The sequence below is a fragment of the Vombatus ursinus genome, unplaced genomic scaffold, assembly GCF_900497805.2.
Source record: "Vombatus ursinus unplaced genomic scaffold, bare-nosed wombat genome assembly UNPS02014787.1, whole genome shotgun sequence".
NCBI lineage: Eukaryota > Metazoa > Chordata > Mammalia > Diprotodontia > Vombatidae > Vombatus > Vombatus ursinus.
In genome coordinates this window covers 4,719,511-4,742,497 of record NW_020954565.1, presented here as the reverse complement: position 1 = coordinate 4,742,497, position 22,987 = coordinate 4,719,511, and the positions used below count along the sequence as shown (strand labels likewise).

General features: G+C 39.0%; 1 protein-coding gene across 5 annotated transcripts in view; it reads left to right on the top strand.

Annotated features, from left to right (window-relative positions):
- EXTL2 (exostosin like glycosyltransferase 2) overlaps positions 1-22,987 on the top strand; it is a 76,457-nt gene that overhangs the window by 8,423 nt on the left and 45,047 nt on the right. For 2 of the 5 annotated variants that reach the window (XM_027868246.1, XM_027868247.1), the window contains exons 3-4: positions 13,760-14,187; positions 14,853-14,923. In XM_027868246.1, coding sequence (XP_027724047.1) covers positions 13,760-14,187; positions 14,853-14,923 — 499 coding nt within the window. Of the gene's footprint in view, positions 1-13,759; positions 14,188-14,852; positions 14,924-16,666; positions 16,947-20,321; positions 21,851-22,987 lie in introns of those variants that run through there. The other 3 variants (XM_027868245.1, XM_027868243.1, XM_027868244.1) reach the window with 3 other exon arrangements.

Genomic DNA, 22,987 nt, shown 5'->3' with positions numbered 1-22,987 from the left:
TTCATCAGGAATGCTTGAAAGTCCTCTATTTTATTAAATATCCATTTTTCCCTTGAAGGGTTATTACTGTTTTGCTGGGTAGGTTATTCTTGGTTGAAATCCAGGCTTTTTTGCCTTCCAGAATCTCATATTCTAAGCCCACCACTCCTTTAAATCTTGTATGTTTCTCATTGTGGCTTCATAATATTTGAATGATTTCTTTCTGGCTACTTGAAGTATTTTCTCTTTGACATGGGAGCTCTGGAATTTGGCCACAATATTCTGGGGAGTTTTCATTTTGGGATCTCTTTCAGATGGTGATTGGCAGATTCTTTCCATTTCTATTTTATTTTCTGTTTCTATTTTTATTTTATATCCTCTGGTTTGAAGACACCTGGGCAGTTTTCCTTGAAAAGTTCTTGAAATATGGTGTCTAGGCTCTTCCTTTGATCATGGCTTTCAGGTAATCCAGTCATTCTTAAAATATCTCTCCTCAATCTGTTTTCTAGGTCAGTTGTTTTACCAATGAAATATTTCAAATTTTCTTCTATTTTTTTCATTCTTTTGACTTTGTTTAATTATTGTTTCTTAATGTCTCATGAAGTCATTAGCTTCCATTTGCCCTATGCTAATTTTTAAGCGATTATTTTCTTCAGCAAGCTTTTTGTACCTCTTTTTCCATTTGGCCAGTTCTGCTTTTTGAAGGTGTTATTTTTGTCAGTATTTTTGCGTGTGCTTCTTTTGCCACACTGTTCATTTTATTTTCAGAATTTTCTTCCTTTGCTTCATTTTTTTGTCTAATTTTTCTTTTACCATTTGTATTTGATTTGACTTTTTAGCTCTTCCAAGAATTCTTGTTGGGTTTGTGTCCAAATCATATTTTTCTTTGAGACTTTGCTTGTAGCTATTTTGCTTCATTGTCATCTTCTGAGTTTGTGTCTTGATCTTCCCTGTCACCATAGTAGATTTTTATGGTCAGGTTCTTTGTTGTTGTTGTTGTTTGTTCATTTCCCCACTCTATTTCTTGATTTGGAACTTTATGTTAATGTTGGGTTCTGTTCCTGGCATTGGGGGGGGGCGGAGCAGCAGCGGAAGGGCACTTTCTCAAGATTCAGGGAACTCCATAGGCAGAAGTTACACTGAAAAAAATGAAAGCTTACATATTTAATTGTAAGGTACCTTAAAGGTCAGCTAGTCCAATGCCCTCATTTTTGAGATTAGGTCACCTACAGGGGCTATATGACTTGCCCAAGGGGATATAGGTTGTAAGTAATAGATATGGGATTCCAGCCCTAGTCCTCTGACACTTAATCTGTTCTTCTCACTGTATCATGCTGCATTGCTTAGCCTCCCTGCATTTTTAGTAGTTAGCTATTCTCATCCCAGAAGCAGAGGTGAAAGAGGACAGCGGCAGGCCCTGGAGCCAGTACAGCTTGGAAAAGGTGATAGAAGTTCCCAACTGGTCATTGTCACTGTCACAAGGGCTATGTCTACATAACTCCTAACTACTCTGTATCCAGACAGAACAATCACTTCAGCCACAGCAGTAGAGGAATAATCGTAGATAGCTAAGCTCCTGAGGTCATCTGTGCCATGGACAGATAGCTCAAAGGCCCTATCATCCTGGCTTTTCTTGTTTCTTTGTTTTAGGTCTGCTATTTCCCTGCCTCTGCTTCTCCTGCCATGGTATTTATTTATTATTAACAATATCAGTAGAAAACATGAGAGCCAGAATGTCCTGGTGGCTAGAGAGCCAGCCTTGAAGTCAGGAATACTGTGTTTGAATCTTGCTTCTGATACATACTGGCTATGTGTCTCTGGGCAAGTAAGTAAACCTCCGTGTACTCCAGGCAAATGCCATCTGCATAGGTCGAGGGCATTTCTTTGCCAGTAATTCCCTATACCAGTGAAATAACAGATTGGATTTTTTTTAAAAAAGGCACCTGGTTTTGAATAATTCAGATGCATGCTCGTGACTCATATTGTTAAAAAGGGATAAGAGCCTACCAGAAAAGTTTGGGCTAAATTATATTTTGATATATGATTATGAGAAAGTAAGGAAACTAGATGAAGTCTTGGCCTTGATGGCAGTCTGGCTGAGGCTCTGAGCAGGGTCCACAGGATCCTGGTGGCTAGAGGACTATTCTCCAGGTGTTTAATGATTCATTAAATAGGGCAGCTAGATGGTGCAGTGAATAGAGTGCCGGGCCTGGAGTCAGAAAGGCTCATCTTCCTGGGTTAAAATCTGGCCTCAGATGCTTACTGTGTGATCCTGGGCAAGTCACTTAAACCTGTTTGTCTCAGTTTCCTCATCTGTAAAATGTACTGGAGAAGGAAATTTCAAACCACTCCAATATTTTTGCCAAGAAAACACCAAATATTGGGGTCACAAAGAGTTGGACATGACTGAGACGATTGAACAACATCTACAAAAAAATTAAAATATAATTTTTCCCATCTGAGTTCATATTTCCCCTGAAACCTGTCCTTGGGGAACCCCTTCTCTAATGGGACAACGAACTAGCCTTTTTCTGTAGAGAAAATCCTTTGGGTACTCTCTGGTTTCAATCTCAACCTTGGTTTGCATTAAAGTTGGTTTTAAGTTTATTCTGGTCTTTTCTTGGCATCCTGGTTTGTAGGGGATTTGTTTCATTCTGAACAAAGAATCCCTTATTCCAGAGCATCCTCTATTCCCATTGCAAAGGAAATAACGATCACAACTTATAGATGCAGAGTTTCTGCATCCACAGATCACTTTGCTTACAGCAAGCCTTGGATATAGGCAGCGCACACTTTATTATTGTTCCCTGTTATTTCTCAGGTAAGAAAACAGGGGTGCAGAGAAGTTGAATAACCTACCGAACACAGCTCCTCAGTGGCAGAATCAGAACTCAAACCCAAGTATCCTGATTGCAGATCCAGTACCGTTGGAATTAAAAATACATTTACTTTTTGCTGTCATGGGCTTTTTCACAAAGTTATGCAACTAACAGACTGGCGAATACCACAGATAAAGTAAAACCAAATTGTAGTGAAGCCAGATTTCTCATGCTGCTCTTATGAAAAAGAAAGAGAGAGATGTGGGTTAGATGATAGTGAAATGATATGACTTCAGAAATGACCAGATCCAAAGAGGAGTCATAATGGTTCTGCTTGAAAGGAAAGTTACAGTGGGGGCCCCAGGGATCCCTACTGCTGAGCTTTTTAATCTGTGATTTGGGTAACAGCACACATGATGGCACATTTGGCAAGTCTGCAGATGACACAATGTTGGGGTGGAAGGGAAATAGCTAATGCTCTGAAATTCTGTTATGAGAAAACGTTCTCCAGTTATACCAGCTTTCCAGCTCCTCTAATTCTCCCTTTGCAGGGCCCACATTTCAGCCTCCTAGCAAAAAAGCTCAGGTTCTAAAACCAAATTTCTGTATTCTACGTTGGAATAAGTGAGCTTTATGCTAGTTGGGGGTGGGTCTCTCTTCTGGATACTTAAGAATCAGGCCTTGTGAAAGTGCCATTTCTGTACTGCCTATATGAAAGGGTCATTTTGAGGACAGTGCTTTTGCAAACCTGAAAATGTTATCAGTGTATTTTGGTGCATTCATTCATCCATTGGAGAAGACAGAGAAGGCAACTGTATCTGGGTAATATGATAGAAATCCTTTGGTGAAATAGCGGAATAGTAATCATTCTGTCACCATCTGTAGTAATGTAGACATCAACATTAAAATGATTGCTTTTCTTTATATGACATTGAGTCCCCCTTTCCTTTTCTATCTCAATATCTCTAGCTGAACACACTCTGTTCTGGTTTATTTGCTATCTATTGAAACTCATTTCTGTCTTTCCTAGCTACATCTAAATTATCAGGCAGTTAGGTAGCTTTGTGAATAAAGTGCTGGACCTGGAGTCAAAGACCTGAGTTCAGGTTCTGACTCACTTACTAGCTGTGTGACCCTGGTCCAGTCACTTAACTTCTATCTGCCTCAGTTTCCTCATTTGTAAAATGGAGATGATAATATCACCTACTTTCTGGGGTTGTTGTGAAGATCAAATGAGATGATTTTGTAAAGTGCTTTCTAAACCTGAAAACATTATATCAATGCTATCATCACCATCATCATTATCATTATTATTATCCTTGTGGCATATATTAGTCTTCTTATAGAGTTTATGTTGGCAATGTAGTTAGTTGGAGATAGAAAGTTGTACGTGTCCTATTAAAAGGCCTATAAGTTGAGAGCATTTGCAAAAGTGGAAAAATACATACTGTTTCCAGTCTTTCTTCCTCCTATGCCCATTTCAGGGACTACTAAATGATCCCTAACCTAAGACCTCCACAAATTACTTCAGTCCACGGCTGTTCAAAATACCCTGACGTGCTCTTTTTGTTGCTTAGGCACTTCAATAAGATTGTCATTTAATAGTTTTCTTTTTGTCATGCCTACACAATCTATCCAAGCCACATATTGAGGAATAGTGGATTATTAAAGAAGAAAATATAAAGTACAATTTTGGAGTCGTGGTTAATATTTTCATTACTTTACTGCAGCTGGATGTTGCAGAAGTTACCTGAATACCATGAATCATCATAATTATCAAATAAGACTTACTAGGTATTAGAATGAACAAGGTACTGGGTAAGCAGTATACAAGAATAAACTCAAAAGGATACATGTGCTTGTCTCCCCTGGGATTCATAGATTCTAATGCAGTGACAACATAAATCAAAAATAAATCATGAAAAGTTGTCTTTGTTTTTGTTTTTCAAATGATGAGTCTTACAGAAGCACAAAACTGAATGTTGGAAAAGATCTCAGTAACCATCTTATCCTGGGATTCCTAAATTTCTTTGTGTCATGGACCTCTTTGAAATTCTGGGGAAGCCTCTGAACTCTTTCTCAAAATAATGTTTTTAAAGTGCAAAAAACAAAATAAATCAGATTTCAAAGAAGAACATTTATGTTGTAATACAGTTATCAAATATGTATATGCATATATATTTTTAATTCATATTTGTTTAATGTGAATTAAACAGGTTACCAACCCATTATGTAATCGAACTTATTTCTGGAAATGTGTCCAACTATGATGTGTCCACTATGATGTGTGCAACAAATATATACATTCCCCTGTTTTAAGGAGAAAGAGTGCATTTTCCTCCAAGTGCTACTTATTTTACTGTGTTTTTCATCATTATATTTTTAGTATGTTTAATGACTTGTGGGTGAGAAAAAATGCCAAAAAGGAAAGGATAAATGAGAAGATAGACTGTGAGTGAAAATGAAGAAGATAGAGATTGGTGGATGGGGGGAGGAAGGCAGTGCCTAACAAGAGACTGCTACATTCTGTACCACGTTTTGAATCTGAACTGTCCAGATAAGAGGCAGGTCATAACAGGTATATTCATTCTTATGCCTTAAAATCAAAGCTCAAAGCCACAAAGTGAGTGACAGGATTTTTTTTTTTCTCCAGAGATCAGAAGGCTGCCATGATATGTTGTGAAATCTAGACGACTCTCAGGTTGTGCTTAATGGTCATGGATCCACTCTGTAAGCTTCATTGTCCCTGTGTCTAATGGATATAGTTTCTCAGCTGAAAATGTTTTCTTCAAGGTCACCAACAGTCTCTCGGTTATCAAATCCTTTCTTTTTTTGCTCTTTATTTTTGACTTCTCTGTAGCATATGATGCCGTTAACCACCCCCTCCTCCTGGATAGTCTTTCCTTTCTAGATACCTGTGATATTGCTCTCCTAGTTCTACCTGGTTCCTGTCTGAGTGTTCTTTATCAGTCTCTTTTGTTGGTTTGTCCTATGATTGGATATTCTCTGGGGGTCTGTCCTAGGCCTTCTTCTCTATTTACATGTTGCCAAATGGACTTCTCCAACTGTATGTCAGCTAGCCATCTCAAACTTGACGTGTCCAAAACAGAACTCATGATCTTTCTCCCAGTGCCCTTTCCTCATCCTAATTTCCCTATTTATAGTGAGAGCACTGCCGGATTTCCAGTCACCCAGGTTCACAACCTGAGGCCTCATCAGTTCTTTATTCTTCCATGGCCCTCATATCCGGTCAGCTGCCAGGTCCTATAGATTCTTCCTCTACTGTATATCTTGTATCCATCGCTTTTTCTCCACTCATACAAACATCACCCTATTTTAGACCCTCATCACATCTTGCCAGGACCATAGTAATTGTTTCCTGAATGGTCTTACATCTCTCCCCTCTCCAACCCATCCTCCTCACAGCTACCAAATCAATACTGTTCAAGCACAGGTCTGGCTATGTTGCTCTTTTACTCAAGAAATTCCAGTAGTTCTCTCTTCCCTCTGGAATAAAATAAAGTCTCCTCTATGTGCCTTTGAAAGACCTTCATAACCTGGCTCCAGCCTACCTTTCTGGCATTGTTATCCCATGACTCACTTTCATGCATTCATTCATTTCATGCATATTCCAGCCTCACTGGCTTGCTTGCTGTCTTTGTAAGTAATACCACATCCTCCATCTCCATGCCTTTGCTGGGGCTGTCTCCCATGCCTGGAATGTACTTCCTCCTCACCTCAGGCTCGTAGAAACTCCATCTTCCTTCATTTCTCAGCTACCACCACCTATAGGAAACCTGCCCTGATCCTTTCCATTTGCTAGTGCCAATATTGTATAGTATTGTATTTTATGCATTTACAAACAGTCCATAGGCTTCCCCAGACTGCCAAAGGACTCCGTGACACATAAAAAAGTTAAGACTTTTTGATTTAAAAGCAGCAAGATGAGTTTGAATGCTGTCCCTAGACATTTACTGGCTGTTTGACCCTGGGCAAGTCCCTTAACCTCTTTCAGCCTCAGTTTCTTCATCTCTAAAATGGAGATAGCAATAATACCTAACTTAGTGTTGTTGTAAAGATCAAATGAGATACTAATGTGAAGAGCTTTGCAAATCCTAAAGAATCTTAATCAGTTCTAGTTGTGGAATAGACGAAGAACTGACCTTTAGAGGCAGGGAGAGTTGGGTTCATGTTCTGACTCTGACCCACATTAACTATGTGATCTCAGGCAGGTCATTTAACCCCGTAGTGCTCTGGACAACTCTCTAAAACTTTGTACACAAAGTTCCAACCTGTATTGGTAGAGTATGTTTCTTCATGTGAAATTCTCTAAATCAATGAAATCACAGGTCCAATCCCTATTGTATATAAATAATTTATATTTAGAAAAATACAGAGTAGAAAAATGAATATGAGATATACAGTTATTTCTACTCATACAGATAGGAAAATTAAATTCAATGCCCACATTATGGTATGCATCCCCTAGAGTTATTTCATCTGTGTATTTGTACACACCTACAGATGGAAACATACATATATACATACACACATAGATATTTCATAGGTAGTGCAGATGGACAATAATTTGGATTATTTAGGAGGAGGATTCAGGCTGAAATGCATTTTGGAAAGTGCACCAAGTTTTCAGTAATTCCAGGCTGATCATGCCTGCCAAAGCCCATCTTCTTAATAGCAAGAGTCTCTCATTGATGCTATGTAGCTGTGAATCATGGCAAAGCATCATCTCAGAATCCAATGGAGATATGTATAGTTCTTACAAATGGGCTGCAGAATTTTACCAATGATGATTTGTAGCTGAAAAGTGGCTAAAAGATGTCAAGGACAAGAAAGAGAGGTAGGTCAGTCATGAAGCAATAGTGAAGAAGAAGAGATGGATAGCCTGAGGGTTGAACTGGTATTCACAAAATAGTAAAATTACCATGAATCTGTTTCTAGCACCATGGGCAGATTCTTTGTGAAAATAAATAGATAATAATCACATAGAATAAGGTATGGAGGGGGTGTGAGCTACAGTGATGGAAGGAATGCTCACCCTGCAATGATCATGTATCCACCGAAGTATTCATTCAGTAATATGGTGCTAGCAAAAATTAGAAAACTTTTTAGTCTGCAGATCCAATGGCTAATTATAGAAAAGCTATACAAAGCAAGGACTTTATTGAGCACAGTGCAACTGGGAAATCTGAACTTGATGAGAAGCTGTGTTGTGAAATGCTAATCCTTTCAATTGGCATTTGTTCAAAGTTCATTATGTAACAGTTACTGTGCTAGACTAAGATACAAAAACAGAAATAAGTCCCTGCCCTCAAGGAATTTACATTCTGTTGGGAGGAAGCCGCATGGACAGAGAAAATAAGATACAAAATAGCTGGAGCAATTTCCATGGAGATGGCACTGGGAATATACAATAGGATTACAAAGAGAATCAATTATATTTAAATACAATTATCAAAACATTAAAAAAAAGTTCAGGAATCCCAGGTTAAGAACCCTTGTTTTAGATATACCCCTTTTTGATAATGTTGAATAGGTAATTTAAAGTTATCCAGATCTGGGAATTTCTGTGATGGGGTAGAAAAGCTCGTCCTGAGAAGAGTGAAGCAGGCACTGTTTTTTTTTTTTTTAATTAATTTATTTTTAGTTTTCAACAATCACTTCCATAAGCTTTTGAGTTTTAAATTTTCTCTCTCTTCTTCCCTGCCTCCCTCCCCAAGACAGCATGCATTCTGATATAGGCTCTACATATATAGTCCTATTAAACATATTTTCACATTAGTCATGTAGTAAAGAAGAATTAGAAACAATAGGAGGAACCACAAGAAAGAAGAAACAAAACAAAACAGAAAAGGGGAAAAAAAGAGCAAATAGTATGAAGCAGGCACTGTTAAGAAGGTATTAAGTATCCATGGGGCAGGTTTGTTGTTTTTTAAATGTGTGTAATAGACTGTTACAACATTAAAATTACAATATCAAGTAGCTTTTATTTTTTTCTTGACCAGAATTGCCAATGGGTAACTTACTGATTTCTGCTTCAAAAATGGGTAGTTTCGACAGCTAGGTGGCACAGTGGATAGAACTCTGGCCTTGGAGTCAGAAAGACTTGAATTCAAATGCGACCTCAGGCACATAACACTTGACTAGCTGTGTGACCCTGGGCAAGTCACTTAACCCCGTTGCCTAACAAAAAAAAAAAAGTTTCTCCATACAAGTTGTACAATACATTTATTTCCTCCTCTGCTGCTAAGGACAGACATAAAGATCCTAATCAGGATGTTTTGTGGAGGAATTATCAGAAATAATTGCTGGGAAAGCCTAGACCCAAACTTTTTTTTTTTTTTCCCCAGAGCTAAAATATATGTTATAGGGGACTTGCTTTTGATTCTACATTACAAGGAACTTTTCAAGGTCCTCAATCCTGGCAGCAGTTTGTCTCTTGATTGAGAACATTAACAACATATATTGTTTTCATAAAAAATACACTTTGAAGGGCCGAGGCAGGAGAAGATGTGTGAAAGGTGAATGTTTTATTCTAAAGTCTCAACTGAGCTGCCCTTGAAAACTAATCATTATTCAGACAAGGTTACTCCATGAAGCATTTGATTGGTATACTATTTGTGACCCCGATTAAAAAAAAATCATTTGATTCAACTGAAAAAAATGTTTAGAAGGTCAGAAAAGATAACCTTTAACTGGGAAGATTAATTTGTAGGCATATTGCTTGTATAATACTTGACTTTGGAAAAAAGAAATCAGCATCTTGACTAATGCTAATTCTTTCTATGGGAACTGTGACTAAGGGGAAAGCAGAAGTTTTTCTTTGCTTCACTTACCTAAATTGCATGCCACTTTCCCCAATAATCTCCTTTTTTGCCATTTAAGAATTGATTGAAGGAAACATTTTTTTATTTGTTTTTTGTTTTGTTTTGTTTTGTTTTTGCTTTTTGGTAAGGCAGTCGGAATTAAGTGACTTGCCCAGGGTCACACAGAGGAAATGGGGATATTGAGGTTAGAGAAGAGAAGACTGTGAGAAGCTGATTTAGAGTAAATAGTGATAAATGTCTTCAACTATTTGAAGGGCTGTCATGTGAAAGAGGAAATAGATTTGTTCTATTTTTCCCCACAGGGTAGACCTAGAAACAGTGGAGAGAAGTTGCAAGGAAGCCAATTTCAGTTTGGAAACAACTTTTTAATGTTTAGAGCTGCCCAATAATGGAATGGTCCGCCTGTGGGAAGTAGGGCTTTCTTCGAGCATACATAGACTGGATGGCCCATAGTTGGGTATATTCCTAGGATCACAGGAATATACATCAAGAGAAGTGAGGGAGCTTACAGGCCAGCTATTCCAACCCCTAACCCCCATTTCACAGATGAAGAAACAGAGGCCCAGGGAGTTGGAGTGGCTTGCCCAAGGTCTCACAGGAAGTAAATGTCGAGAAGTAATGTTAAATGCAAGTCCTCTGATTTCAGTGCCAGTACTCTTCCTACTGTATCATGATTATTAATTTTGAGATTCTTTGGCTCACAAAGACCCCTCTCTTTTATGTCTGATTAAAATATTAAGCCTAGAGCTTCTTAACCTTTTGTTTGGGCATGTGTTGAATTCCTTTAGCAATCTGGTCAGGCCTGTGGACCCCTTGTCAGAATTATGTTTATACATGCATAAAATAAATAGATAGGATTACAAAGGAAATGCAGTTATCAAATTATTTTTAAAAGTTCACAGACCCCCAAGTTAAGAGGTCGTGTTATACATGGAAAACTGTTGTTTCAGTCAATAAAAAGTGCCCAAACAGGCAGGGGGGGTGTGGTTTTTCAATATGCCAATATAATATGATATAACTTTAGCGAGACTTAGTTGTAATCAGACCTGTAACTAGCAATTCAGGCACCTGGGTCAAACACCGTGAAATGTGCCCAGTGCCATGAGCATAAAAGATGCCTTCTAGTCAACTCTTAAAAACCAAGTCGGGGAGAAAGGGCTTGCTGCGAAGAGGGGAAAATCTTAGATATTAGGACACCCCTCCATCCTCCTGTGGGATGTAGACAGAGGACCTGGGAGACCACAAGGGGTGACCCTTGCTGGGGAATCTGCTGCTGGGGAAAAGAGCAGGACAGATCAAGGGAGAAACTCACCTTGAGGTCTTGCCACAGTGGAGAGGAAATACCCTCTCCATTATCAGGTGTGGAGCTTTATCACTCCCATACTCAGTGTGCTCTAATGGCTCCCTCTTGCTTCTAGATCAAATACAAACTACTTGTCTGTTTGGTGATTAGCTTCAGCCTTCTTTGCTAGCTTCATTATACTCCCCTTCACGTGGACATACATTGTAGATGGACAGTGAACTGGGCCTATAATTGAAGAGGAAAAACAGTAGGATGGATCACATTTAAGAAATTATGTAATGCTTTCAACAATCAAGCAGCTCCATCATACAAAAACAATTTTAATATCATTATTTTTGTATTGATGCTATTGGACTATGAATCATAGAGCATTACAAATTGCAGAGAATAAAAATTGCAAGTGATTCCAAAGAGCAGCGGAGAGACAGAGAGAGACGGAGAGATGGGCACAGTGGGGTAGCATATTTCTACATTGGTTTGAGCACCAGAAGTTTTGTTAAAGATATCAAAGAGATGTATGATTGGAAAAGGGAAATTTTTTTTGGAAAAGATATATGATTGGAAAAGAGTTGGTAGATAAAAGGAGGAATAACAGATGGACGACCCAAGTGTTGTAGCAGTATCTGTATAATAAATACAAAGGAGAACAGCTCTAGCACATTGGATGGACCAGTTATGGAGGATCAGTGAGAAGTTGTGGAGGATTAGAAGGCATTGTGATGATCTGTACTATTGAACTGAGTACGTATAGCTCTTCTGTTAAAGTATTGGAACTATGTCTATCAAGTACATCCCAATGTACACTTTTCTAATTGTAAGTATTTTATTGCATTTGGTATCAATTACACATAAGATGGAGGAGTGACTGGATAATTCAACTTAAAAAATATTGACAACGTGCCCACTATATAGCAAGGCCCTGTGCTCAGTCCCAGGAACATCAGGATAAAAATGAAATAGTGTTTGCCTTCAAGGAACTAAGATTCTAGGGGGTGGGAAAGATTCAACGCATATACAGACAAGTCAATACGAAGTAATATAAGAAATATCAAGAAGCTATGACAAAGATAATTACAAACACTGTGAACTTAACGAAACACCAGTCTAGCACCATGGTATCAAATGGGATATGGCTAGAAAAGTTTTGATTTTTTTCCTTGATAATTTCTTTTTTATTTATTATTTTTATTTTTTATTAATTTATTTTGATTTATCAATAATCATTTCCATATGCTTTTGAGTTTAAAATTTTTCTCCCCTTTCCTCCCTACCACTCTCCCCAAGATGGCACACAATCTGATATAGGCTATACATTTATATTCATATTAAACATATTTTCACATTAGTGATATTGTAAGTAAAAATTAAAACCAATAGGAGGAACCGTCAGAAAGAGGAAACAAAACTCAACAGAAGAGAAAAAAAAAATAGCAATTCAACTTCCATAGTTCTTTCTTTGGGTGTGGATAGCATTTTCCATCACAAGGCCTCTGGAGATGTCTTAAATCCTTGCATTGCCAGGAAGGGTTAAGTTTATCAATATTAGTCATCACACATTGTGGCTGTTACTGTCTACAACATTCTCTTGGTTTTGCTCACTTCACTCAGCATCAGACCATACAAGTCTTTCCAGGTTTTTCTGAAGTCAGCCTGTTGATCATTTCTTATAGCACAATAGTATTCCATCACATTGATATACCACAGCTAGATCAGCCATTCCCCAATTGATGGGCATCCTCTCAATTTTTAATTCTTTGCCACCACAAAAAGAACTACTCTGAATATTTTTGTACATGTAGGTCCTTTTCCCGTTTGTGTGATCTCTTTGGGATATAGCCCTAGAAGTACTATTGCTGGGTCAAAGGGTATGCACATTTTGATAGCCGTTTGGGCATAGTTCCAAATTGCTCTCCAGAATGGTTGGATCATTTCACAACTCCACCATCATGCATTAGTGTTCCAATTTTCCCACATCTTCTCCAACATTTATCATTTTCCTGTTTTGTCATGTTGGCCATTCTGATAGGTGTGATGTGGTACCTCAGAGTTGTTTTGATTTGCATTTCTCTAATCAAGAGTGATTTAGAGCATTTTTTCATATGAGTATAGATGGCTTTAATTTCTTCATCTGAGAACTGCCCGTTCATATCCTTTGACCATTTATCAATTGGGGAATGGCTTATATTCTTACAAATTTGACTTAATTCTCTATATATTTTAGAAATGAGGTCCTTATCAGAGAGACTGATTGTAAAAATTCTTTCCCAATTTTCTACGAAAGGTTTTGATTTTAACAAAAATTTAGAGGAAGTCATCATCTAGTAGGGAGCGAGCAGATAAAGAGACTTAAAAATAAAATGACTTAAACTAAAATGAAGTGAACAGAATCCTTACTAGTAAATGAGATTGTATCACACATAGAAGCGTGCTGAGAATTTTTAGAAACAAATTGAGGCAAACTAACAGCAGTGACAACAGCAAAATAATGCCTCGTTTTTCCTTTCTACTGTGCCCGAGATCTTCTGCCTGCAATAAATTGCAAGTTTATCTTCCTTAGACTAATTCAATTCCAGCCCCAGTGAAGGGAAGAATTAATAACTACTTGGTGAGTTTGAGCTGAGCAAGCAACTAACCTGAATGCTTCAAGAAGAAAAAAAAATCCAATCGCTAACTTTTTCTGCAATTTCAAGGAGCTGTTTTTGTTCTTAGCTGGAATCATCTGAATAGAACTCTCTCGGCTACAAAAAAATAAAATTAAATCTAGCTATTACTAAGATGGATACCTTTCCTTTTCATTTCAATTTCCATTACAGGTGTTACCACATCTGCAAACTTCCTGGGAGGGTGATGGGAATCCGATTACTCCGGTTCTCTTCCATCATCATCCTTGTGTTACTGTTGGTGGCAGGTGCTTTGACTACCTTGCTTCCTAACATAAAAGATGATAAAATGCCCACTTCCCGCAGAGAAGCAAAACCCCAGAGCCAGTCAGCCCTGGATTCCTTTACTCTCATCATGCAGACGTACAACAGAACAGATCTGTTGCTGAGGCTGTTAAATCATTACCAAGCGGTGCCTCATCTACACAAAGTGATTGTCGTCTGGAACAACATTGGAGAGAAGGTGCCAGAGGACTTGTGGAATGCCCTTGGGCCTCATCCTGTCCCTGTGATTTTCAAAATACAAACTGTGAACAGAATGAGAAATAGACTCCAGACCTTCCCGGAACTGGAAACCAAAGGTAAGGAGCATCTGTGTTCTCAGTGGGATCCAGGCTGCTAATAGAGCAAGCTTGGGTTTTCAGTCTTCTCACCTGTCTGAGGTGTCATTAAGGGTGGTGAATTGACTCATCAGGGAGTGCTTTTGTAAAGAATAAGGACTCATTTCCCTGATGTCGCCAAACTTCAGGGTTAGGAAAAGAGCCACGTAATACTATCATAGAGGCTTATATTATGGGGGGAAATTCAATTTATTCTATAAGTATATTGTTATGTATCCACAAGTACTTAAATCCTATTTTGCTCTGTTTAACATTTTTTTCCACTACTGTCAACCTGGCCAGATAAACTTTTTGTTTTAGGGACATTTTTGTGAGACAGAAGTTCCACTACAATTATTTATATTATTTGTCATTTCCTTAGCTTGCTAAGTGATCGTTTTTTTGTTCTTGAGCCATTACAAAAATCAACTATGGCTCAATTAGCAACTTTTTTTCCCTACCGGCAGCTGTCCTGAGGAATACTGGTGCTTAATTGGGCCCTGCCACTATTGCCAATTTTTTCAGTTAGAAGCTTGATACAGAGGAGAGCTTCATGAGTAAATCCTCTTGCCTTTGCCTTTTCCCTAATTTTTGAGTTTCATTTCCAAGCTGTTGGATTCAAACAGTTTCATGTCTTTTCTTTTCAGCCGTTTTAATGGTGGATGATGACATGCTAATTAGCGCTCATGACCTCGTTTTTGCATTCTCAGTTTGGCAGGTAATGTTGGTTCTTGCTTCATAAAGGTATCTTTTAAAGTCTCATGTAATAAAAAGTAGACTATGGTTGGATTGCTCAAAGAATGGAGAAAGTTGTTCGATAAATAGAACCACTTGTCTGAAGTCAAATGAGATTGAACAGTAGTAGGATCAAACTGGATCTCAGACCTATTTTGATATGGAACAGTATTATTGTGTGCTAGGGAGGAAGAGTTGAAAAATACTTGAGAGGATTGTGAGGAAGTGGGAGAGTCTAGTGATTTAAAGTCGTAGTATTATTGATTTAAAGTCAGAAAAGTCCTTCAAGGCCATCTAGCTCTACCCTCTCATTTTACAGGTGAGGACAATGATGTTCAGAGAGGATAAGTGACTTGGCTCAGGTCAAATAGGTAGAAAGAAGGTTCGGGCCCAAATCTTCTGACCCCAAATCCAGCACTCTAGTTACATACTGTAATTAGCTGCCTTCTGGGGATGGGGTTGGAAGGAAAGGAGAAGGAAAACAAGTGAATGGAGGGCAGTAAAAGCTATTTCCTCCCCCCACCCTGGACTTTTTTCTTTCCCTTTAGCAAGAAGGAAAAATCAAAGACTGAAGGGGGTTATTTTTTCTTTAATTTTTGACTTCTTTCACACTTGGTTTCCTCATATATAAAAAATTAGTAATAATTGGATTGTCTCAATTGGTCAGTCAATCAAAAAAGATTATTATCATGAGGAAACCACTTTGTAAACTTTTAAAATTTTATAAAAATAGAAAGGATTTTACAAACCATTTCTCTGCTCTTCCTTTTTCTATACATTTTGGGCAGACCATTGCAATAAACTGAGAGACCAGTCAGAGCTTTTAACCATAATGGAATTTTGTTGTATCCAAAATAAATGGGTCCTTGTCTAGGACTCTGGAATTTTGTTGTTCATATACAGTGGTTTTGGTAACAGTGCTGTTTGTTATAATGAGATTTGAACTCTGTCTTAAAGCGAAGAGAATCTGCTGGCATTAAATCAGCCTACAGCATTTTTAGCACAGTGGGTGAGACCAAAGTATCAGACCGAGGGCCTACTTTTCCAGTAACTTAGCCTCTTGTTGAGGAAGAAGCAAAACTTATATTTATGAAGTGAGAAAATAAAACAGTATATTCAAGGGGTCAATAACCCCCCCCCCCCGCCAACACACCTATTTATAGATGAGGAAATTAAGACCTACTGTGTGCCAAGCGGCTAGGTGATACAGTGGATAGAGCACTGGCTCTGGAGTCAGACCTAAATTCAAATCTGGTCTCAGATGCTTACTAGCTGTGTGACCCTGGGCAAGTCACTTAACTCCAATTGCCTCCCCAACCCCACCCTCCCAAAAAAAGGTATGTTAGAGTCCAGGGGAATAAAGGTTAGGGGATCTCTCTGTTTAAATCAGTGGTATCAAACATGCTATCAGGTGTATAACGTAGAATCAGAGCCAACTGGATGACACAGTGGATGAGCGCTGAGCCTGGCGTCACAAAGACATAAGTTAAAATTTAACCTCAAACATTACTTTGTTTCCTTCCTTGGTATATACCGGTGACTGCTTGATGAGGGTAGATATCAGAGGATTGTGAAGAACTTTCCCTAGAGGTGTTAGTTGTCACCACTGCAAGAGAGCTTAAGCTGAATTTCAAGGGAGATCTCGTAGAATCCCCTTTCCTAAGTGTGAACCTCAGCCAAAAGCTTTTGCTAATATTATTTTTGCTAATATTTTGCCAAATATTAGTCAAATACTTACTGTGATGAAGTCCTGCGAGAACAAGCAATATGGGCCCTGGCCCTTGCAGCTTATGCATCAGGGGAGAAGGAATTGGTAAGTCTGCCGTGCACACCAGGCAGTGTGGCTTAGTGGATAGATAATGTGCTAGACCTGAAATCTGGAAGACTTGCTTCAAGGCCCACTTGTAATATTTATTTACCCTCTGTGTGACTCCAGGTCAGTCACCTAAGTTTCTGAACCTCATTTTACTCATGTATAAAATGGGCTAATCATAGATCCATAAGTACCTCCCTCACAAAGTTGCTTTGACACTTAAATGAGATAATATTGCAAACTTCAAAGCATCATATAGGTCTCAGCTGTTATTATAATAATTTTTATATTCCATAGTACAGTGTCAGCTTCTTTTTTCTTAATTCCCAGTTATAACAATTTGGATGTTGTGTGTGTGTGTGTGTATACATGTGTGTATATATGTGTGTGTGTAAATATATGCATACACACATACATATGTTATATAATAGGATGGTCTATAAAATCTCTCACTGAATATGCATTCATAATAGCTGACTTCTACTTAACTCTTTCTAGTATTCACACATTCATCTGAAATCAAACCTGACCCTGAACCCACAGCCCCTCAACCAGCACAGGGCATTTAAACATTGGGATTCCTAATAAAGAAACACAGCAGCTTTGACTGTAGTAACTCTTCTCAGTTTGCTGCTTAAGACATTTTCTGCTCATCAAATATTCATTCATGATAGGTGGCCGCAGTTCTCCGCAACAATCAGCATTTTTTCACAGCTTCAATTTTTACATCACATCTAATGAAAGGGGCCAGAGGAGGCCAGGCTAAATAAAAGCTTCCCTGTGATCAACAGCTAGGTCTTGGTGCCACATCAGCAGTATTGCAGGGCTTGTTTTTACAGATTACACAAAAGCAAAAGGTCCAAGAAGAGATTGCTATTTGAAACAAAGGGCACCGTTCCGGTGAGCCCCAGCGCCAAAAAGCACGAGAGAGTACAAGCGCTGTAGTTCTTAATAGCATGCAGACTTGAGGGCATGTCAGGCAGTCAAACAGTATCTTAATCTTTATTTATAAATCTACTGAGGTAAGGTTCTAGTTCATTGGTATAGGAATTTTAAGTTGCCCCCAAATCCCCAGGAAAAGATACTGCCATGCTTATCCTCCCCCTTCAACTTTTTTCTTTCCATTTCCGCTGCAATTGTAGAATCTAGTCTTCAGTGGACTGCTGTAGCCCTTGAACCCAGCATTTTTCCTCTTTTCTGACCTTCATACAACCTCCTCTCTTCATTGCTTCACATTTTATTTTTATAGTAGTAAATAGAAATATCCCAGCAAGGTTTAAAAGTACTTTCCCATAACAAACCTATGAAGTAGTGAATGCAGTTATTGTTATCCCCCTTTTCCAAGTGAGAAAACTGAGGCTCGAGGAAGTTATGTGACTTACCCATAGTCTCTCAGTAAGTGTCATCATTAGGATTCTAATTCTAAGCCCGTCTTTGTGGTAAGACCTGGATTCTTTCCACTGTAACCACACAACTTCTTAATGTCAACTGTCCTATTTTTCTTGATGTTCTAGAATGCTTTACCAACCTCTGTACTTCCAGTAAAGGTTTTTATATTTCCCTACATTCAAAAAAGAGAAGCACACAAACCAAGAGAAGTCCAAAATGAAACATTTAAAGTCATTTCTTCCTTCTTTCCTTCATTCAATAAACATTTAAGTGCCTGTTATGTGCCAGGCACTGTGCTAAGCACTGGGTATTCAAAAGGAGGCAAAAGACTGTCCTTGCCCTCAAGGAACTTGCAATCTAATGGGGGAGACAACGTGCAAAAAAATATACAAAGTAAGCTATTATACAGGATAAATAGGAACTAATTGAGAGAGGGAAAGCACTGAAATTAAGAGGGATTAGGAAAGGCTTCCTGTAGAAGTTAGGATTTTAGTTGGGCCTTAAAGGAATCTGGGGTGGTCAGTAGTCAGAGAGGAGGAGGGAAAGCATTACAGGAATGGAGGACAGCCAGAGAAGATGCCCAGAGCCAAGAGATGAGTCTTCTTCATGGAGAAGCCAGGAGGCCAGTGTCACTGGATCAAAGAGTATATGTAGGGGAGCAAATTGTAAGAAGACTGGAAAGGTAGAAAGGGGCTAGGTTATGAAGGGTTACAAATATCAAGCAGAGCATTTTTTATTTGGTCCTGGAGACAATAGGGAGCCAATGGAGTTTATGGAGAAGGGGGGTTGACATGATCAGACCTGCATTTTAGGAAAATCACTTTAGTGGCTGAAAAGGAGGATGGAGTGGAGTGGAGAGAGACTTGAGGCAGGCAGAGCTTTGCTATTGCGTAGTCCAGGCTGTGGGAAATGAGAGGCTGCATTAGAGCGGTCTCAATGTCAGAGGAGAGAAGGGGGCATGTTTAAGAGATGTTGTAAAAGTGAAGTCAAGGCCTTGGCCTTCACATCCTGGTCCTCATCTGCATGTCCGCCTTTTCTCTTCACACCCTCTATAGTCCAGGCACTCTGTCTTCCTACTGTTCCTCATAGATGGCACTCCCTTTCCTATCTCTACCCTTTGCACTAGATGTCCCTCATACCTGAAATATACTCCCTCCTCACCTCTTAGAATACCCGGTATCTTCAAGTCTCAGTTCAGATACTATCTTCTACATGAGGCCTTTGTTGACTATTCCCCACCCCAATTGCTAGTACCATACCCACAAAATCACCTCGTATCTATTTAGTGCGCATTTCATATATGCCCACGTACCAGCTGTCACCTCCAATAGAATATAAATGCCCTGAGGGCAGGAATGATTTCATTTTTGTCTTTGTATCCCCCAGTGCCTAGCATAGTTTCTGGTACACAGAAGACCCTCATTAAAAGCTTTTTGATTGATTGATTTCTAAAAGTCAAGAATATGGAGACCAAAACTGAGACAAAGTCATAAAATCAAGCCATATTTTGATAATTTTATATTTCTTTCTTATAATCTCAAAGTATTTTTGGTTTATTTGTTGTTGTTTTTTTGGAGGGGGCTGGGCAAAGGGGTTATGTGACTTGCCTAGGGTCACATAGCTAGTAAGTGTTAAGTGTCCAAGGTCAGATTTGAACTCAGGTACACCTTGACTCCAGGGCCAGTGCTCTATCCACTGTACCACCTAGCTGCCCCAGTCTCAAAACATTTTTAAAGTTACCTCATCAAGCTTCATTGTTTCCTTCTACTATATATTATATCCATCATATCCATCCATTATATCCTTCTAAGTAGATGGTAAGTGTCTACAGCCTCATTTTATAGAGTCAGTTTCTTTTTTAGCAAACTCCCAGGGAATATCTACAGTCTTCTGTTGAACCAGTTGTAGTATCACATGGATAGGCTTGCATTAAGTGGGCCATCTGCATCTTATACAAGAGGTTTGTGTTGCAGTAGAATGTGACCTGCAGAGTGGTCCTTGCAGATAGAAATAAAACTACTTGTCCAGAGTTAGACAGGAAGTGAGAACGAACAATGTCAGGAATGGAATAAAGGTGACACGCCAGCTTAATTCCCTCTGGCATATCACACTGACTTCAGCATGTCTGTTCTAAATTGCTTCTGCGGTAATTGTGTTACTCTTCCCCTCCTCCTTGCAGCAATTTCCTGATCAGATTGTAGGATTTGTCCCTAGAAAGCACGTCCCTACTGCTTCAGGTGTTTATAGTTATGGTGGGTTTGAGCTGCAAATACCAGGATTTGGAAATGGGGACCAGTATTCCATGGTGCTGATTGGAGCATCATTCTTCAACCGCAAATACCTCGAGCAGTTCCAGAGACAGCCAGCGACTGTCCATGCTTTGATAGATGAGACCCAAAATTGTGATGACATCGCCATGAACTTTATGGTCGCCAAACACATCGGGAAGACTTCAGGAGTATTTGTCAAGCCTGTGGAAATGGGCAATTTAGAAAAAGAGACAAGCAGTGGTTATTCTGGAATGTGGCACCGGGCAGATCACTTCCTGCAGAGGTCTTATTGTATAAATAAGCTTGTGAAGGTCTATGACAGCATGCCCTTAAAATATTCCAACATTATGATTTCCCAGTTTGGTTTTCCATACTATGCCAACCACAAAAGCAAAATGTAAAAAAAATGAATGAATAATAATCCTCGAACTGCTTGGGTATTTGGGTAGCTTCTCAGTGTTAAGTTTTTATAGCAACATTATGGACTGTTATCCCCTCTGAAGTCCAAGGTGGTCACTACTCAGGTATGGTATGTGTAGTGCCACTAGCTAGGGAAATCCCTCCTTGTTTCAGAAATAGAGATGTCGCTGGTGTTGTTGCCAGGGTAGGCCTCTTGTTAAGGAATTTTGATCCAGGTGCATAACTTCCTTGGTTTGTGACATAACTGTTTACATTTTGAGACTGTTTTTCTTCTTTTCTGACTCCTGGCATTTGCCTTAAGGACTATAGAGAGCTGTCTCCAGTGTCTGAAACCCATGAGACATTTCTCTTAGCTTTCTCGTTTAAGGCTGCTTGCCTTCATCTCAAGCCTCAGATGCCAGTTAGGCTTATGAAAAAGGAGAAGTCCTGTATTGTGTCTGGGAAGGCCATGGAAGAAAGCATAATATTAACCGCACATTTCTTACAAGGAGAAAAGCTAAAGGCAGCTGCTGAGTCCTCTGCTGGCCGACCCAACCTCTCTTGTCTAGACATATCCTGCAGACGAGGATGTGGCTGCAGTCACCCCTGCTTTCATTTTCACTGCTGGGTCTCTCATGACTTGGTGGTTGTCTTGTAGCTAAAGAATGTCTGGTTGCTAACTTCATTTTTTCCAAACATCTACTGCATGGATCACAGAAAATGCAGCCCATGTTAACTTATATGCAGCTGAAAGTCTCAAGGCATATCGAGATTGAGGTTGTGCATTTTGTCGTTAAATCTGACCTCAAGAATGTACACTCATTCACTTGTATACTTTGCATCAGGTTTGCATCATCATTATAGAAATGCGTACAAACCAGTTCTGTTTTAGAAGAATGTTAAAACAGGGATTTAATGAGATAATGTATGTAAAGCGCTTTGTAAACTTTAAAGTGCTCTGTAAATGTGAATTATTATTAATAGGGCCTGGCAGAGGTGCCCTTGTAGAATTCTAATAAACAAGTTCAAACAGACCGTATCTCATTGCGCATCACGGGTTCTCACCTTATTGCGTCTGTTGCACAAAGTCCACTGGACTTGAATTCTGAGTCTGTTTAGTGTATCCCTAGTCTCTCATCTTCTCTCTGTAGGGCAACAAAACAGTTTTCATTCCGAAGAAAAATCCAATTAACATAGTCACAGAAGAATTAGAAGTGAATCCTAAATCCAGAGGATATGGATACAGTGAGTCTGCAGCAGCTCACTTTTGTGTTGGCACGATTGTTCCCTTTTGGTTCATTCTCTGTATTATAATATTCGTCTTCCACACAGGTGTCTCGTGGTTGGTTATCCATGGCAAAGCATATGTCAACAGGAAGCTAAGCTTCCTCTGAGACTTTGTTTTGCTGGAGTGACGTAAATGGATTTTTCTGATCGACTCACTATGATAAATAATATTAAAATACTCATGGTTCATGGCCCAACCACACTGATCTCTGCAGCTAAGTGTGTGTTCTGTTTTCTTTTTATTGTTGCTCATTTGTGATTTCCAATAGGGTTCTGAACCTTATTTTTAAAATGTGAAATTAATTATTTAGTTTGCCAAAACAAAATGTGATTTAGGTTCTTTTTTTTAAAATATTTTTTGGCGGGAGGTGGGATGAATGGAGTTCTATTGGCAGATAAATAAATAAAGCATTTACCGTCCTTGTGCAGTATGCTGATGTCATGATTTTTAAAATGATGCTTTAACACACTAAGCAAACCCTGAAAACTCAAAAAAGGCATCTGTACCTTTTCCCTCTAGATCACCTAATTTATGCTTCAGGATAATATATAATTCTTGGCGCTCTTGAGTACAACCACTTTTTCCTTAAACCTAGGTGCTAATAGAATATTTCTCTCTCTCTCTGTCTGTCTCTCTGTCTCTCTCCCTCCCCCTTCCTTTTTTTTTCTGAGGCTGGGCCTCCCTATTTTGCTCAGGCTTGTAGTACCAGGCCTATTCACAGGCCCATTATCATTGTGATTAACAGAGTAGCCTTGACCTGCCCTATTTTCTGACTTGGGCCAATTTGCCCTTCCTTAGGCAACCTGGTGGTCCCCCACTCCTGAGGGCTCACCATATTGATGTTGGACTTAGTTTGGACACCTAATCAGTTTTAGCCTTGTTGAAGCC